The sequence below is a fragment of the Anomaloglossus baeobatrachus genome, chromosome 11 (genome assembly GCF_048569485.1).
Source record: "Anomaloglossus baeobatrachus isolate aAnoBae1 chromosome 11, aAnoBae1.hap1, whole genome shotgun sequence".
NCBI classification, from domain to species: domain Eukaryota; kingdom Metazoa; phylum Chordata; class Amphibia; order Anura; family Aromobatidae; genus Anomaloglossus; species Anomaloglossus baeobatrachus.
The window spans coordinates 183,129,452-183,148,817 of NC_134363.1; the positions used below are offsets into that span (position 1 = coordinate 183,129,452).

At 44.9% G+C, this 19,366-nt stretch overlaps 1 protein-coding gene across 1 annotated transcript in view; it reads right to left on the minus strand.

Moving 5' to 3' along the window:
• The window catches only part of PEX14 (peroxisomal biogenesis factor 14), an 87,722-nt gene that overhangs the window by 7,423 nt on the left and 60,933 nt on the right, over window positions 1-19,366 (minus strand). Inside the window, exons 4-6 of the mRNA XM_075328188.1 lie at window positions 16,186-16,314; window positions 5,630-5,715; window positions 4,420-4,522 (exon numbers count right to left, since the gene is read on the minus strand). Of these exons, the coding sequence (XP_075184303.1) occupies window positions 4,420-4,522; window positions 5,630-5,715; window positions 16,186-16,314 (318 nt within the window). The remainder of the gene's footprint in view (window positions 1-4,419; window positions 4,523-5,629; window positions 5,716-16,185; window positions 16,315-19,366) is intronic.

A 19,366-nucleotide genomic window follows, 5' to 3' on the forward strand; every position in this document is an offset into this window, starting at 1 on the left:
GAAGCAATGGGATGAAACTGATGGGGAGGAGACACAGATTAGATATTAGAAAAAAACTTTTTGACGGTCAAGGTGATCAATGAGTGGAACAGGCGGCCACGAGAGGTGGAGAGTTCTCCTTCAATGCAAGTCTTTAAAAAGAGGTTGGACGGACACCTGTCTGGGATGATTTAGTGAATCCTGCTTTGAGCCGGGGGTTGGACGAGATGACCCAGGAGGTCCCTTCCAACTCTAATATTCTATGAAGTAAAAAAAAATATAAGCGCCAACCCAATGATCCAGCGTCCTTTATGGCACATACGCCCCCGTGGGGCTTTTTGTACCTTTTTTGGCGCCTTAGGCCAGGTGGGTGATTTTTCATTATTACAATTCACCTTCTGACGAGTCTGCAGTAAGAAGACGGCTCCGTGCACTGCTCTTTTGCAGCACTGGGGTCCGGGGCTTAAAGCGCACCAATCACCAGGATTTTCCTATATAACCTAAAGCCAGTGCTATACTGGCACTATCAGGCTGATTCTATACATACCTGTAGTGGTCAGCTCTGATGTATAGGTTTTAAAATCCAAGAAAGTAAAGTTTGTAAAATGAGTATGTTTTTGAATGACAGCAGCTGCCGATAGCTGGGATGGGGTTTGATAGTTATTCCCGTCCTCTGTCTGTCAGTCCTCCCCATGTTATTTATGCTAATGATATTCTAGATTATAGAATCATTTTACTAAGTGCTGAAAGGACTTGTGCTGATGTCATACTCACGTGACCAGAAGGGGCGTGGCCTCAGCCAACATAGCTGATACCAGGAAACAACATTTTTCTTCTGTTGGCTGAGGCCCCGTTCCTGCTGGTCACATGAGTATGACATCAGCACAGGTCCTTCTAGCCACTTTGTAAAATAATTCTATAATCTATAATATCATTAGCATAAACAACATGGGGAGGACTGACAAGCAAGGGGACTGGAATAACTGTCAAAACCCACCCCACCTATTAGCTGATCGGCAGCTGCTGCCAATCAAAAAGCTGCTCATGTTACAAACTTTACTTGCTTGTATTTCAAAACCTAAACATCCAAGCTGACAACTAAAGGTATGTATAGAATCAGCCTGATAGTGCCAGTATAGCATATGGCTATATATAACATATATATGGCTTTAGGTTATGTAGGAAAATCCTGGTGATTGGTGCGCTCTAAATGCAAATTTGGTGAAATCTGCATGGAATCCCGTGGCTGCTCTTTGTACAGGGCTGCGGATTATGCAGGTGCTATATGTCCGAACGTCTGTGTCCCTTCTAACCCAAATGTGAGTTTCCATGTCCCTTTACACGGCGTTCATGTGATTGTACTATTATTATCGGATCCCATCTATAACTCCGCGATGCTTAGGACGTGATGGATTTGGAAAGAAAGGGGAAATAAACTGCTGTCAGGGCGCACACCCCGCGTCTTTACAAGCTGCTCACTAATGTGATGAATGACACTCGGAAATCAACCAGTTGAGCAAAGGCCTAATCATGTGCTCAGTGGCAGCTTCCAGCTCCATCTACACGGAGCCACCGGCGTGTGCGCCTCCTCTGCCCGGGATTTATGCTCTTCCCCATCTAATATCTCCCCTCCCATCTCATCTGTGGGATTTGCAATGTATCACTGTGGCGGAGGGCTGACTGGATTGAAAAGTATAGCTGTGTGTGTCCCTTATCACAGACAGCCATTTATCAATGGCTCTATCTCTCTGCATCTCCGCCGCTGTCTGCTTTATCCATCTATCCTCGGCTGTCATCTGTGACAGCGGCGGCTGGAGGAGGGTGTGCGGTGGATCCTGGCAGGCAGCAGGGCCACGATCAGTGCGGCTCGCTGCACGTAGAAATCACAGTTTACCCTTATAGATTTACAGAGGAAGGATCCCGGAGGAGGCCGCAGCCTCCGAGTCACAATGCACACCACCTCCGCACTACAATGACACTAAGCCCTGTCAGGGCTGGGACCGGAGCCGCTGACACTCTCAGGCTTGGGTTTGGTCGTCTGAGTGACACATTGACAAAAACCTGAAAAGGTGGATTTTTGAAGAGCTAAAACAAAAATAGCCAATTTAAGAAAAAAAAGTAGGGTGGAACGTAGTGACGGCTCTGAGCAAGAAGAATTGTGTCACACGGCATTCCAGATCTGGGCCTGGAGAGGGCTGATGGAGAAAGAACACTTTATATACATTTGTATTCCTTTGGCGGCTTTCACACTACGTTTTTTTAAACATCCGTCATGAACGTTTTCTTAACGCAAAAACGGATCCAGTGCAAATGCGTTTTAATTTCAATGCATTTGCAATGGACTCGCGTCAACATGCGTTCACCTGCGTTTGCGTGCGTTATAGTGAGGATCCAGCGACTTGCAGTTTTATAACTTTTTTCAAAAACGCTACTTTTAGTGTTTTTTGAGCTGCGTCCAAATACTGTTTTTCACTGGATCCTGACTATACTGCATGCAAACGCATGTGAATGCTGGCATGCTGATAGACAGGATCCTGCTTGCTCTACTGAGCATGCCCAGAAACAAGCCTGGCGTGATCAGTCTGACTCTCCCCCTCCCTCCCCTCTCTCTTCCCCGCCTGAGAGCGGCGGACACTCGAAACCAAGGTAAATATCGGGTAACCAAGCAAATCGCTTTGCTTAGTTACCCGATGTTTACCTTGGTTACGTGTGCAGGGAGCAGGCAGCCCGGCTCCTAGCAGCTACGGACGCTCGTAACCAAGGTAAATATCGGGTATCCAAGCAAAGCACTTCGCTTAGTTACCCGATGTTTACCTTGGTTACCAGCGTCTGCGGCTGTCAGATGCCGGCTCCCAGTCTATCACGTTCAGTTTCCCTCACTCCCGATCATATGACTTCAATGCCCGCCCAAAAACTTCAAGTGGCAGGATGCTGCAAAATAACACATGCGTTTTTCTTTGTAAAAACAGGATCCACTTTTACAGCAAAAAAACGTTCATGACGCAGGTTAAGAAAAAACGTAGTGTGAAAGCAGCCTTATGGAGTGTTTTTGCGGTTATTGGGTGGATTGAGAAGTGATAACTGTGCACATCTTTACATTACACTAAGAATATGCCCAGTGCAACGCCATCTAGTAATCCACACAAGGGACCAATATGGCTGCTAGATTTCATATACGACCACTGACCATTCCTCATTTGCCTCTGTTCAGCTTAAGCCTGAAAAGGCTCAGCCGCCCGGGGGCGCCCAGGCATACAGCCGGCCCGGCCCGGGGGCGCCCAGGCATACAGCCGGCCCGGCCCGGCCCGGGGGCGCCCAGGCATACAGCCGGCCCGGCCCGGCCCGGGGGCGCCCAGGCATACAGCCGGCCCGGCCCGGCCCGGGGGCGCCCAGGCATACAGCCGGCCCGGCCCGGCCCGGGGGCGCCCAGGCATACAGCCGGCCCGGCCCGGGGGCGCCCAGGCATACAGCCGGCCCGGCCCGGGGGCGCCCAGGCATACAGCCGGCCCGGCCCGGGGGCGCCCAGGCATACAGCCGGCCCGGCCCGGGGGCGCCCAGGCATACAGCCGGCCCGGCCCGGGGGCGCCCAGGCATACAGCCGGCCCGGCCCGGGGGCGCCCAGGCATACAGCCGGCCCGGCCCAGCCCGGGGGCGCCCAGGCATACAGCCGGCCCGGCCCAGCCCGGGGGCGCCCAGGCATACAGCCGGCGTCGCCAACTCATCCAGTTAACTTAGGCAGATATATCAGGGCCTTGCTGGGTGTAGTAGTGCTGCGCTCACCAGATGAAGCACAGAATATCTTGTCAGAGAAAATAAGTATTTTACTCACTAGCTTTTTGGAACTGTTTAAATTTGGCCCTTTGCTTTGGAACGGCGGTTCCTAACGTCACCTCTGACACTAATATGAAGCTAGTCTTAGCCCCTAGGACAGCTGGGCAACAACCAACATAAACACCATATCAGCTGCTACAGAAGTGTCCCCCAGCTTTTTCAAGTCCTGAATGTGGCTGTAAATCCTCTGGATCCAGGATCTCAGTGTAACTTTCCATTCATGGCATAATATATAATTTTTTTTAATGAATATCCCCTGTGGCAGGCAGTCAGGCTTCAGCAGCGCACGGTAACTGCTGCCCAATCCTGCACCCGGCACATGTGCACACGCAAAACCCACCTTTGCTGTCATGATGGGGAGAATGAAGCTAAACCTCCCTCTTCACTAAAGTGCTGTCACTCCAGCCCCTTATTAATATTCCGAGGTTGGGATCCTTTCCGTAAAAACATAATTAATTGAGGCCGCAGCGACAGTAAACAAGCAATTTCAAATTAAACCGAAATGACGGTGTCTTCATTTGCAAATGTGAACAGATTTTGTGAGCAGATAAATGAAGTTATGACTACGAGGTGGGGGGTGGGGGCCGGGATGGAGTCGTTAATCGTTACCTGTCTGTATGACGCTGCCACTCATCTCCGACACGCTGGACTCGATGCGCTGCAGCTGCTTGTGGCTCTCCTTGTTGCTGGTGATTAGCGGGAGCAGGTACCTCTGCACAAAGCGAAGAAAGAAACCCCATCTTACCGCATTGAGGCCATTTTGGATTTCGAAAAGACACCTCCGCAAAAACTAACAGTTAAGACCCTGCGGAGGCGGAGCTTGATCAGGGAACTGCTCATTGGTGCTCCTGAATCAGTCTAGCCCCACCCCTGCAGATCCTGCAACATTTATCAGTTATGCCTGAACTATTCCTTTAAATTGTTACTTTTCCAACAAAGTACTGAAGTTACAGGGAACTTATTAGCATCCACAGAGCCAGATATTACAATAAATATCCAGTATTTCCATTGCTGGCTACAGAATGAGTTAACTGAGAATCCATCAGTGAGCGTAGTCTGCCGGTCTGGTGGGGAGTTTGTATCGCTTATCTGTCTTTTTCTAATTCGCCCTAAGCGGATTTATGATCACATCACAGGGAAACAAAACTATAAAAGCAAAAAAAAAAAAAGAAACACGGAGCAAACTTTTAAAGAAGCCCAATAGCAAAAATAAAAAAAAATATGAATTTTCAACCTCACATACATGGATTAAATGAAACGTAAAAAGTTTTTTAAAAAAAAATCCCCAAAAGATTGCCTTCCCTTTTAAAAAAAATATAAATACTACAGCCCTGCCAATATATGGCTCAGTGATACATATTCATCCTCTAAGAAAAAAAAAAAAAAAGAAGAAGTCTAAAGGTTTTGCACAACCGAAAGAACGATTGCAAGAAAAACAAGGCATTACTCAGGTAATTAATCAGATTATTTTGGGTGTAACGAGTAAAAGCAGCATGAAATAAAAGGAATGCAAGCCGGGACATGATACATAACCGGAGCCCAAAAACAGGAGAGGCCGGTGTCACAATGACCAGACGAGCCGGACCCTCCTGAGATCAGAGCTGGACATCAAAGCAATGTGGTGGTGTGAGATGCAGCAGAGCTGAGCACAGCATTCGGCGCTGGTGTGTGTGTGTGTGTGTGTGTGTGTGTGTGTGTGTTTTACATAGGGCTGCTGTGCAATTCTATTATTATTCTTATCATTAAGGAATAAATGCCGCTGTGCTACAAAATATTCTAAAAAAAAAAAAAAAAAAAATAATAAAAAGAAATCTTGTACCTTATACAACTGGTGAAAGCCAAAAGCGATGCCAGCCAGAATGACTGCGAGGGCGCCATATTCCCTCCATCGAGAGGGAGGAGGGTCTGTGGAAAAAAAAGAAAAGATGGGGTCATTTACACTTTGCCCATATTACATTATTAATCCGTGATCATACCTGGACCTCCGGCAATTGTTATTATAAGTCCATGAGTGGGGGTGAGAGGGGCACAGAGGGGGGTGGGGGGGGTGAGAGGGGCACAGGGGGAGGGGAGGGGGGGTGAGAGGGGCACAGGGGTAGGGGGGGGAATATTGGGGGCACAGGGAAAGGGGGGGACCTGAGGGGCACAGGGGGAGGGGAGGGGGGAGTTAGGGGCACAGGGAAAGGGGGGGGGCCTGAGGGGCACAGGGGGAGAGGAGGGGAAATTAGGGGGAGAGGGGGGGCCTGAGGGGCACAGAGAAGTGGGGGGGCCTGAAGGGCACAGAGAAGTGGGGGGGCCTGAGGGGCACAGAAGTGGGGGGGCCTGAGGGGCACAGAGTGGGGGTGAGTTAGAGCTACTACTCCATTCAGAGTTGGGGGTCATTTCATTTTATTTCAATGCAAATATTTTTGGTTAAATGTCTTATTTATACTGAGTTTTAATAAAAAAAAATATTGTTCCATTTGCTTTCTGTGCTGGACTGTATTACTAGCTGCAGAGGGAGTTAACTAAGAATCAGTCAGTGAGCTCATTCCACCTGGGTCTGTAACCCTTTCCTACCTTTTCCCCCAAAGTTCCTCTCAAATGATTTAAGATTATATTACAAAAAAAAAAAAAGAAAAAATGTATGTGCAGGACACAAACCTGTAAAAGCAACACAATTGCAAAAATGACATTTCAGCCCCAGATGTGCACATAGATAAAAAGGGGGGGGGGGGAAATTGTCCTTAAAACGTTGGACAACCCCTTCAAGCACCCAGGAGTCTCAAATTCTTCCAATCTAAAAGTTATCAACTATTCTGCAAATATAGGCTAAATGTTAAACAGATGAGATCTTCTACGGCCAGAGATGGACGGAGGGGCAGATTTATTTCCCCAATGCCCCATGTTACCTGCGCAGGGGGGTGGAGGGGCTGCAGAATATAAGGCGAGCTGTAGGACCCTCCGCTAGCAGAGGGGTGAAGGGGGCAGCATTAATATCAGCATTCGAGGCTAACCCCTGGCTCCGGGTCTATGGTGCATCCTGGAGCCGCGCGGTTTTATTGCCCCCTCCTTTTCATTATTAATGAAACGGGACTGGGATGATCTTTCACAAAAGTTCAGCAAGTCTATAAAGCCTGAGCGCTGAAATGCCAGCTCACTCGTTTTACATTAAGTGACACAAGTCTGTCTCGTGGCAAAATTAAAGAAGAAAAACGAACATCAGAAGGGGCTGCCGGGAACGGAGGAGGGGGGGGGGGGGGGGCAGAAAGACAACTTATATTGTCAGGAGGTAATGAATGCCATCGGATCTGGCCAATACCACATTTATAGGGGTCTTTTTCGCTTCGTGTACATAAATCTTAAAGGATTAGTCCCTGGACATTCGGCAATCCCTCAGACCAGGACTGTGCCATTGAAGTGCTGGGGCAGAAATCTGGGTGATCAGTGGGGGTGGGGGTCCTGACGGCCGGACCACCAACATTCAGAAACTTGCTACCTCTCCTGAGAATGGAGAATAACCATTTCATCGTTACAACCTCAAAGTTCTGTAACTTTTTAGGATACTTAGTAGTTCAATTTTCGCCCTCCTCTGTTTGCTGTCATTGAATGGAAACATTTCTGATTACACCCGGGGGTGCAATGGTCAATACAGTGCATTCAGCGCCCAGTCTTGTAACTAAGGACGCGACCAGATCAGGTTTGTAGCCTCTGAATATTTATAAGAAATTTCCCCATTCACGCATAGCAAGCAGAGATTTTGACATTCTTTGAGAAACTGAAACAGGAACAGTTAGGAAGTCGTGTATTGGCATCAATGGTCATTAATTTAATGGTCACTGGTCACCAGTACCCTGGCACCGCTAATTTATTGGCATGATGGTCTTACTGGTTCATCGAGGGGGAACACATAACCCGACGCGACCTGCAATAGCGCCAATCCCCAGCCTGCACCAACCATCTCTGCACATACCCGCGGTATCCATCGTCGTTTTCATACAGTTGCCAAACCAGACACTTATGAGCATTTATCTATTAAAAGCCGAAAGAACATTTTTTGCGGTGACATTCTCTATCCTCCGGTGACCGTCCGGCGGCCGAGGCAATCTATCTTTCTATGCAAGTAAAGTGCTGATTAATCAGTCTCTCCTTGATCTCGTTTGCATACCGGCGGGGACAAACTATATTCACCGATACGTCCCCAACTTGGAATTGACATGCGAAATGTGTCCGTACATAGCGGGAGGACAGAAGGTTACAACAGTGCTGGATATCACGACATGAGACCGAAACGCGTTGGGATAGGATTCATAATACCCAATACTATGGTCTCCTCAAACCATGGGGGAAACGCGTGGAGGGCGACCGAAGGCCTATAAGCACTAATAAAAATGAGACCCCAACCAGCCGCTGCATGACACCAACACACTAAGAAAAGTCAGCCTCTCCCTGCCCCATTTACTAATATATAGCGTATATACCAGAGGAGAAACCGAGGCTCCTATTTTTTACCACAAAAAACTGGGAAAACTTACTCGAATATAAGCCTAGGGTGGAAAATGCAGCAGCTACTGGTAAATTTCAAAAATAAAAATACATACCAAAAAAATGTAACGTGCTCACCCTTGTACCCCCCCCCTTGTAGCAATGTGCCCCCATCCTGTAGCAATGTGCCCCCATCCTGTAGCAATGTGCCCCCATCCTGTAGCAATGTGCCCCCATCCTGTAGCAATGTGCCCCCATCCTGTAGCAATGTGCCCCCATCCTGAAGCAATGTGCCCCCATCCTGTAGCAATGTGCCCCCATCCTGTAGCAATGTGCCCCCATCCTGTAGCAATGTGCCCCCAACCTGTAGCAATGTGCCCCAAACCTGTAGCAATGTGCCCCCATCCTGTAGCAATGTGCCCCCATCCTGAAGCAATGTGAACCCATCCTGAAGCAATGTGAACCCATCCTGTAGCAATGTGAACCCATCCTGAAGCAATGTGCCCCCATCCTGTAGCAATGTGAACCCATCCTGTAGCAATGTGAACCCATCCTGTAGCAATGTGAACCCATCCTGTAGCAATGTGAACCCATCCTGTAGCAATGTGAACCCATCCTGAAGCAATGTGCCCCCATCCTGTAGCAATGTGAACCCATCCTGTAGCAATGTGAACCCATCCTGTAGCAATGTGCCCCCATCCTGTAGCAATGTGCCCCCATCCTGGTCCCCTTGTTGTATTGTGCCCCATCTTGTAGTAATATAGATACACAAAAAAAAACTAAAAAACTTCTCACCTATCCTCAGTTCCTGTCCTCTTACCTGCTTCTTGCAGACCGTAGGCACATAGACCCCTTGATGATCATGTCCGGCGTACGGGGCGACTGCTGCTGTCAGCGATTTACTGCAGTTGAATGCTTTGTGGCGCCGCAAACCATTCAACTGCAATAAAGCGATGAAAGTAGACGGCAGCGGCGGCCCTTTGCACTGGACGAAATCATTGAGAGGTATATGTGTCTGCGGTCTGAAAGAAGCAGGTAAGAGGACACCGCAGGAACAGAGGACAGGTGAGAATTTTTTTTTGTGGGAACCTGATTCAAGTATAAGCCAAGGCGGGCATTTTCATCATAAAAAAATAGGCTGGAAAAACTCGGCTTATACTAGAGTATATACGGTATCCATTTTGTCAATACTACGGTCATATGATATATTGTGCATATAGAGAAAAAAAATTTTTTTATATATATATATATATATATATATATATATATATATATATATATATATATATATATATATATATATATATATATATATATATATATATATATATATATATATATATATATATATATATATATATATATATATATATATATATACATATATATACATATATTATATATACATATATATACATATATATAAACATTGACACCATGAGTCAAAAATATGGGGACAATTCTGCTCCTGTTCTCCACGATCCATAAAGAGAACTGCCCTAAAAACAGTAATGGTAGGGCAGAACACCAGTTTTTCTTGCTAGGTAATCTGCATGGCGCACCCATGGGTGTGTTTCAATGGAAAAATGACAAAAACAACTTATTTAACCCTGTGTCAGTAGCGTTTTTTCTTTGGTATCAGAAGTGACACATTAATTCCTGCTGAATTTAAGAAGCATCCAGACGACAAGGCTGCGAGCCGGCCGCACAGGTCACCTCTATAAACCCCCGAGCTTACAGAAAATGACTGGCGTCAGTGTAAAAGTGAGGAATTTACAAAAAAATGCAGAAGTTGTAAAGCTCTGACTTTATAAGAGGGGCGGGTCACACTTTTTATAACATTTCAAAAGTTTTATAACTTTGTAGAAAACTTTCTGTAACTATTTCCGGGCAGATTCTGGGATGTTCTGTGTCATTTTCTCCATTCACATACAAAGCTGCCCTTAATCTGCTGCGGGTTATCGCCGCCCGACAAACGGCTACGTGACCTGATAGCGGTATACTCATTTTATAGGGATTTATATGGTGGAAATGGGTCAATTATTTTTCGAGATTGGATTACTCTTTAAAAGGGGTATTCATAAAATTCACAACTATAGATAGAGCGCCATGACCCCCTCTGATGAGCACGCCCACTGTCGATCCATTAAAAGCCTCCGGGAGAGCACTCCGCTACCTTCCTCAGTTCAGTTAACGTTCACGTGATCCAAACACGGGTGTGATTAAAGGGGGGATCTGTGGTTCCAAAACAGATGAATGATACAGGTTTATTATGGGAAAACCCCTTTAAAAAGGAGGTCTACTGCCATCTATACACCTCATTTCTACAGACCAAATCATTGCCTCTGCTTATATGGAATCTGCAAAGCTGGATCAAACTTAATTATTCCACTGCTTTCATATTGAAATAAAAAGCAACTTTGCAAATACAATTGAAACCCATAGTTTCCCTCCGCTCTCTATGCGCGAGAGACAGAGAAAGACAGATATGTTTGCAGACAGTAATAAAAATTCCTTAAAAGTCAAAAGTTTACATACGCTAAGAGGATCTGCAGATGTGTCTGTATAGAGAGCAAAGGGGAAAAACCTGCAGATGTGTCTGTATAGAGAGCAAAGGGGAAAAACCTGCAGATGTGTCTGTATAGAGAGCAAAGGGGAAAAACCTGCAGATGTGTCTGTAGAGAGCAAGGGAAAAACCTGCAGATGTGTCTGTAGAGAGAGCAAGGGAAAAACCTGCAGATGTGTCTGTAGAGAGAGCAAGGGAAAAACCTGCAGATGTGTCTGTAGAGAGAGCAAGGGAAAAACCTGCAGATGTGTCTGTAGAGAGTGCAAGGGAAAAACCTGCAGATGTGTCTGTAGAGAGAGCAAGGGAAAAACCTGCAGATGTGTCTGTAGAGTGCAAGGGAAAAACCTGCAGATGTGTCTGTAGAGAGCAAGGGAAAAACCTGCAGATGTGTGTGTATAGAAAGCGGAGGTAAAAACCTGCAGATGTGTCTGTATAGAGTGCAAGGGAAAAACCTGCAGATGTGTCTGTAGAGAGCAAGGGAAAAACCTGCAGATGTGTGTGTATAGAAAGCGGAGGTAAAAACCTGCAGATGTGTCTGTATAGAGTGCAAGGGAAAAACCTGCAGATGTGTCTGTATAGAGAGCAAGGGAAAAACCTGCAGATGTGTCTGTAGAGAGAGCAAGGGAAAAACCTGCAGATGTGTCTGTATAGAGAGCAAGGGAAAAACCTGCAGATGTGTCTGTAGAGAGCAAGGGAAAAACCTGCAGATGTGTCTGTAGAGAGAGCAAGGGAAAAACCTGCAGATGTGTCTGTAGAGAGAGCAAGGGAAAAACCTGCAGATGTGTGTATAGAAAGCGGAGCAAGATGGAATTGCAGCTGTATATTGCTCAGGCCAAAAGACTACTACTACTCCAGCAGGATACAGCTAAACCCCCACTAGGTGGAGGCAACACAGGTGCAGGTGGAGCCATTCACACTCACTTCCAAATATGGAGGAGGTGATGGCTGGATGGTAAAACTGCACACTGGTGGCTTGCATAGAGCACTGTTCACACCAGCAGACGCACAGTCACAAACCCGCAGCCTATTAGGTGACGCCTATACTATTAGATCAGGCGGGCTGCCAAGCCGTACCCCCACTGCGCGCTACGTAGGGACAGAAACTCTGATAGCAAGGCCTAACAAAAAGGGGCCTGGCTGTATCCTGTACAAAAAAGTTTGCAAGCCACCAGTGTGCAGTTTTACCATCCAGCCATCACCTCCTCCATATTTGGAAGTGAGTGTGAATGGCTCCACCTGCACCTGTGTTGCCTCCACCTAGTGGGGGTTTAGCTGTATCCTGCTGGAGTAGTAGTAGTAGTCTTTTGGCCTGAGCAATATACAGCTGCAATTCCATCTTGCTCTAAGTAATGAGATTTTCTTTTTTGCTTTTTTATATTATATATAGAAAGCGGAGGTAAAAACCTGCAGATGTGTCTGTATAGAGAGCAAGGGAAAAACCTGCAGATGTGTGTATAGAAAGCGGAGGTAAAAACCTGCAGATGTGTCTATATAGAGAGGAGGGAAACTTCATGTTTCAACTGTAGGTCAAACTAAAAATCTCCCACCATTTGGTGATACAGTTCCTCTGCAGACTTGTGTCTCCATGGTTACAGACTACAAAACAAACCCTACGTAGTCAGATCCCGGAGCCATAAATGTTATTTTCTTCCAATGACCCCTCTATAAAATTACTAACTTTTAGAGAGTAAAAAAGACAAAAGGCTCAGATTGACTGGAGCACTGGGAGTCCAGGAGCTGCAAGAAGTCTGAATCTTCTTCCCAAAACCCACAAGGAATAGTTAGTTTCTCTCCTGGAATATGCTGGGACCAGAAAAGTAAAGGGAATGTGCTTGAAAGATTTGTTTGTTTTTTTTGCCATGGTTTGCAACTTTTTGTGATGCATAACTTTGCATTGCAGTTGTACACACAAAATGGTGGCAGATTTTTCTATTTTTATTTTCTAATTTTGGGCAGACCAGACAAATAAAACCTGGATTGACTGACCTTGCACGATCGTTTTATATCATTTGGTTGCGACGGTAGAAATTGCAAGCAAAATAAAATCAGGAAAAAAAAATAAAACCCAAAAAAACAAAAACACTTGCGCTGTTGATTTTTTTTTTTCCTCCAATGCTCGGCAATTAGGCGAATTTGTGAGGAAATTAATGTGATTTTTTTTCCCCCTCTCGCGGATTCGGCTTCTCCCGGCTCAGAGTGACAGCGAAGCTTTCCCTCCTCAGATCCCCATCAGGCTGACTGATGCACCCGGCGACTAATCGCACGTCAAACACAAAATATTTTATGTAATAAATTACAGGCAAAAAGTAATTTCGGTGTCATTTATCAGCATTATTATCAGTCCTGTTTCTCGGGATTAATCAAACATATTTTTTTTTTTTTTTTTTCCTTTTTAACTCAGTTTGTATCGTGCGGGCGAGAAATCCAGCCTCCTCGGTTAGCGGCGTTGCACTTGGCAGCTCAGGGGTTAATTATTTTTTTTTTTAGCTGTTGATGGATGGAATAGAATTTTAAAAATGGCAAATATTGCAAAAAAATAAATAAATAAATATTTAATATAAAATTAGCAAAAGAAGAAAAAAAAATGATACAATATATATAAAAAAAAAATAAACTCATTGTGTCACTTTGTTAATAGATGCCTCGGGATTGGGCGAGGTCGTTGCCACGGAGATGGTGAAGCAGAATATTAATAACGACGCCCGCCCTCACTCACTCACAATCTATGGGGTAATTACATTTACATTTTAATTTAGTAAAAACACATCTATTATGATTTCCACCCCCCTCCGCACAAACAAGCGGCCTGATTTACAATTAATTAATAGGGTCAGGATATGATATTTGACAGGGGTTTATTGAACTGCGCAGATCGCACCAGATAAAAGTATCGGGAAAGGTCAGCATTTAGAGCCGCGCTCGCTGAATGTACCGGGACTGCGGAGTTTGCTCATAAACCTGCCCGTCCCTACAAAGACCCCAGTGTACGGTAATCACTTATCCTCCACCATCCCCGGCGTTTATAGCATCCTCCCACTTTCCCAACTTCGTATTCACTGAATAATATATTAAAATTGTCCCCCAAAAGCTGGACCACCCCTTTATTTTCTTTATAATTTGACTTCAGTGCATGTCATCGGGGCCAAAAATCACTTTTAATATTTGTTTTCATTTAAAAATGTTACCCTTTTCCTTTTTTGTAGCTACTGTGTTGCACTGTATTTACTGGCTGCAGAATGAGCTAACTGAGAATCCATCAGTGAGCTCGGAGAATTTTTAGTGCTTTTTTTAGTTGATTTATGAGCACAGAGTGGCACAGAGCTGAATGTGCAGCGAAACAAAGAGCCTGTACAAGTCAAATGGTGCAACCCAAATGCAAAAATACATTTAATATATATATATATAAAAAAAAAAAAAAAAGTTTACAAAGGGAGGCGACTCATTCACATCGAAAGCAAAGTCTTAATATTGCAAATTTTCTATTACCGAAGAGCTCAGGTGACCATTATATACGGAGGGAGAAGCTTTTAGTCACATGACTGTCAGCAAAGATCAGCCAGCTGGTCAAGTGCAAAAAATAAAAAATAAAAATTAAAAAGTTGCGCTGGATGTGATTAGGGAACAAGAAAAAAGAAAAGAAGACGCAAATAAGTCATTTTATGCTTCAATTTATTTAATTTTTTTTATTTTTTAATTTTCCCGCCTTGCAAGGGGAACTGCCCACGCCGCCTTGCAAGGGGAACCGCGCACGCCGCCTTGCAAGGGGAAACCGCGCACGCCGCCTTGCAAGGGGAAACCGCGCACGCCGCCTTGCAAGGGGAAACCGCGCACGCCGCCTTGCAAGGGGAAACCGCGCACGCCGCCTTGCAAGGGGAAACCGCGCACGCCGCCTTGCAAGGGGAAACCGCGCACGCCGCCTTGCAAGGGGAAACCGCGCACGCCGCCTTGCAAGGGGAAACCGCGCACGCCGCCTTGCAAGGGGAAACCGCGCACGCCGCCTTGCAAGGGGAAACCGCGCACGCCGCCTTGCAAGGGGAAACCGCGCACGCCGCCTTGCAAGGGGAAACCGCGCACGCCGCCTTGCAAGGGGAAACGCGCACGCCGCCTTGCAAGGGGAAACGCGCACGCCGCCTTGCAAGGGGAAATGCGCACGCCGCCTTGCAAGGGGAAACGCGCACAGAGCACATTTGCACAGAATTCAGCACCAATTTCCCCCTAGAAAACCCAAACTCCACCTGGCTGGTTAAACTGTACCTCTGCTCACACATACGCTTTTATTTTCTTTTTTCCAAAAGCACTTTAATATGCGACATGTGGAGTAGCGGCACAATGAATGGGGCTGACCCATAAGTGGTCCATTCAGCAGTGTTGACTGTAAACTCAAGGTCCCGCTCTGGATTTCTACCATGAAAATGTGAATGGGTTGTACATGATTTTTCCAAACTAGCGCCACCCTTGTGTATAGGTTGTGTGCGGTATTGCAGATGAGTCCTATTCATTTCAATGGAAGCCGAGCTGCAATCTCTGACAATGTGAAGAAACATTTCTGGAAGGAAATAGCCAAGGAAATGGTCTAATGCGGCCGTCAGATGAGCTTTCTTCACAGTCTGTACGGCCCACAATGTATTGTGTTTCCCGCGGGTCTCGAGCCCTGATCTAACAAGGCTCATAGGCACATGTGTCATATGAGTCCTTTATCTCCGGTCTGGAGACCCGCAGCCGCTCTGAGCATTGTGGTTCACATACGGATCGTGAAATACTCCAGTCTGAACGCGGTCTTATCCGGCACCGGTTTCAGTGTTTACTGGTGATGTGATAAACAGATGATATTTGTTTTTTCCTGATGAAGAGGTTGTTATACCTTGAAACGTGTAGAATATAAATGGTCTCGTGTATCCTGCACCTGTGTTCCGGTTATTTTCAGCAGCGCAGATCATACTCACGCTTATATCCCATAATTCTTTAGATATTTTCCAGCCGTATTTGCAATTTACTTACAGGTTGGTTGCACACAAAAAAAAAAAAAAAAAAAAAGTCACACAGAAAAGTTTATTATTTCTTGACTATTTACATTTAAACATTAATTCACATCATAACATCGCCACCTGGTGGCTACATTACCAAGAAAAAAAAAAAAGTTTCTTTCGCACAAATATTGAATTCTGAGTGTGATATCCTAGAAAGGAGTATAAAATTGTCTCATCGGAATGACTTTTATGCCGCCGAGACTTGATATAAAAAATAAAGTTATTTAATTGCATATTTAGGAATCAAATGTAGATATTAATTTTACGAATGCAAAATGGAGTTTGTATAGAGATGCCGAATGATAGCTCGTCACTCACGGTAGGGCTGGATTGGCAGGTGGTGCGGTGGACCCGGGTGGGGTAAGCCGGCGGTGCCCAAATGTGGGGGATCATCGTGGGTCGTGCCCGACTGCTGGAGCGCCAACTCTACCTCTTCATCGCTTAATCCTGCAAAACAGGGAGATAAAACAAGATCCAGTGACTGTATGCAGGAGCAATATCCTATTATGACACCTTAACATACCATGCAGGTAATAGGCCATCGCACGGGAGCCTATAGACGGAGCGGGGAGATTTGATTTACTTATTCAATTCGCTAAATTTTGCAATAGTTTTATTATTGCAGCTCGAAGCTCAACACAGAACAACCAAAAGGCCATCAGCAGCAAATCCAGCTCGTCTCCATCAGCGGCAAAAGCTCCTTTTTCCCCTTTCCCCCCCAAAAAGAAGGCAGCGGGTGGGAAGCGGCTGAGGATTGTCAGTGGTTACATAGTTGGCACCCCTCATTCTGCTCACGTAAGGCGCAATGAAACCAGACAAAACAGAAGAAAACTAACCAAAGCTAATTATGTAAAGAGGCAGCTCGTTAACGCGCATCATTACTAGACGAGAGGAGAGGAAGTCGACGTTTTATGACAAAAGGAGAAATAAAAAGAAAATCAAACGCACACGGAGCGAATATTGGAAAAAGGAGCAAAATACAAAAAGAATACCAAACAGCCCCGGCAGGAAGATGTGTGGAGAGGGGAGGTCAATCTGTCAGGAACGTTTCTTTGCCGTCATGGCCTGGTTATAACTTTTTGGGTAGATGTCCATGGGATGTTTCTGCGGCGATATTATTTATTGCATAGGATTATATCAGTTGTATAAAATGTGTTGTGGATTTAACATTGGCAGCATTGGTCAATTAAGGCTGCAGATTTTCTCCATCCCATGAAATTTCACACAATCTCCTTCACAATGCTGCTAATATTAATGTGCAGATTTTCTGATTGGCTGCATAGCTGGTCCCGTGGCCGCGATCCATCCAAAAGGGGCAGGCAAATGATGCACATGGTAAAATCCGCACGACTGGTCAATTTATGTGGCAGATTTTCAGAGCAGCACAAGTTTAAGGCCTTGTGCACACGCTGCGGTTTTTAGGGTGCAGTTTTGCCCCCAAAACTGCATGTACTTCTTTCCCCAGCAAAGTCTATGAGATTTTAGTTTTTCTGTGCACATGTTGCAGCTTTCTTTTTGGCGCCATCTTTGTGGTGTGGGCGGCACGATGGCTCAGTGGTTAGAACTGCAGTCTCGTGGTGGCTCAGTGGTTAGCACTGCAGTCTTTCAACACTGGGGTCCTGGATTCAAATCCCACCAAGGACAACATCTGCATGGAGTTTGTATGTTCTCCCCAAGTTTTCGTGGGTTTCCTCCCACACTCTAAAAACATACTCACAGGGAACCTAGATTGTGAGCCCCAATGGGGACAGGGTTGCAATTTTATGTAAAGCGCTGTGGAATTAGCAGCGCTATATAAATTATTATTAATATTATATGTCAATTCTTTCGGCATTTTTGAGCCCTTCCAGTCAAAATAGATTTGACTTTAAAAAACGCACTGGCCAAAAACGCGGTAAAAAAATGCAGTAAAATATGAAACTGAGGGAGCGTGGTTTTTTTTTTTTTTTTGGGACCAAAAACGTGCATCTTTGTAGTCTCCACATAGCCTAAAGATTCTTATACTATCATTTCCAATGCGGCTATTGCAAAAAGCAGTTCCATTCTTCCAAAACATCTTGTACCCCCAGAGAATCCGGGAGGGAAAAAAAAAAAAAACCCCAAAAAAACAAAAAATAAAAACCCAAACTGAGCAGTTATCCTTTGGAGGTCCAGTGTGGTGGCTTGCCGCTGCTCTACTGTAAAGGCTGCAGCGGTGAGGTCAGACACCAGCGCTGCAGCCAATCACAATGCTGATATAGACCGCTCAAGCTGCAGATCTCAGGGACTGGCTGCAGCGCAGTCAAAATGACATCACCACTGCAGCCTGTACACAATCACCAGAGCTGCAATGGGAGGCAGCGCTGTAACAATTGCGGTCTTAGATTTTACAATACAATTTTTGGTGGTTAAAAAAAAAAAAAAAAAAAAAAAAAAAAAATTGATGAGATTGTTTTAACCCAAATTGCTAAAAGATGCCCATATACCTGAACACACACACACACACACACACACGTCCATAAACAATTAACACATACAAACATAAATCATGTCTTACCATCGATATCAATAATAGGAAATGATGTTACTAACCGGTAATAGGTCTTTAATAAATGTTAATTCCCCCCATCACTGCCTTCATGGAGACATGTGCGGCTCACCTGAGACAATTTCACACCAAATTATTCTCTGATACGTGGAGTGAAGTGAAAGCCGCAGCTTTGTGATCAATGATAGTGGTAAAGTGTATAGTGAATATGAGACACGGCTGCCGTACACTGTATAGCGAAGGCGAAATACTACACTATATAGTACTAGAGTTATCAATGTGCAAAAGAAGAGATATAAAGGTTGTAGAGAGATTTACATGTAAAGTGGCTGACCTAAAACCATTACCACAACAAGAATACACAGGAAAAGTGCGTCCTGTAAACAACAATTATAACACTATGTACAAAAACTACTATAATACTGCCCCCTACGTACAAGAGTATAACTACTATAATGTCCCCTATGTACAAGAATATAACTACTATAATACTGCCCCCTATGTACAAGAGTATAACTACTATAATACTGCTCCTATGTACAAGAATATAACTACTATAATACTGCACCCTATGTACAAGAACTACTATAATACAGCCCCCTATGTACAAGAATATAACTACTATAATACAGCCCCCTATGTACAAGAATATAACTACTATACTACCCCTATGTACAAGAATATAACACTACCCCTATGTACAAGAATATAACTACTATAATACAGCCCCCTATGTACAAGAATATAGCTACTATAATACTGCTCCTATGTACAAGAATATAACTACTATAATACTGCACCCTATGTACAAGAATATAACTACTATAATACAGCCCCCTATGTACAAGAATATAGCTACTATAATACTGCTCCTATGTACAAGAATATAACTACTATAATACTGCACCCTATGTACAAGAACTACTATAATACAGCCCCCTATGTACAAGAATATAACTACTATAATACTGC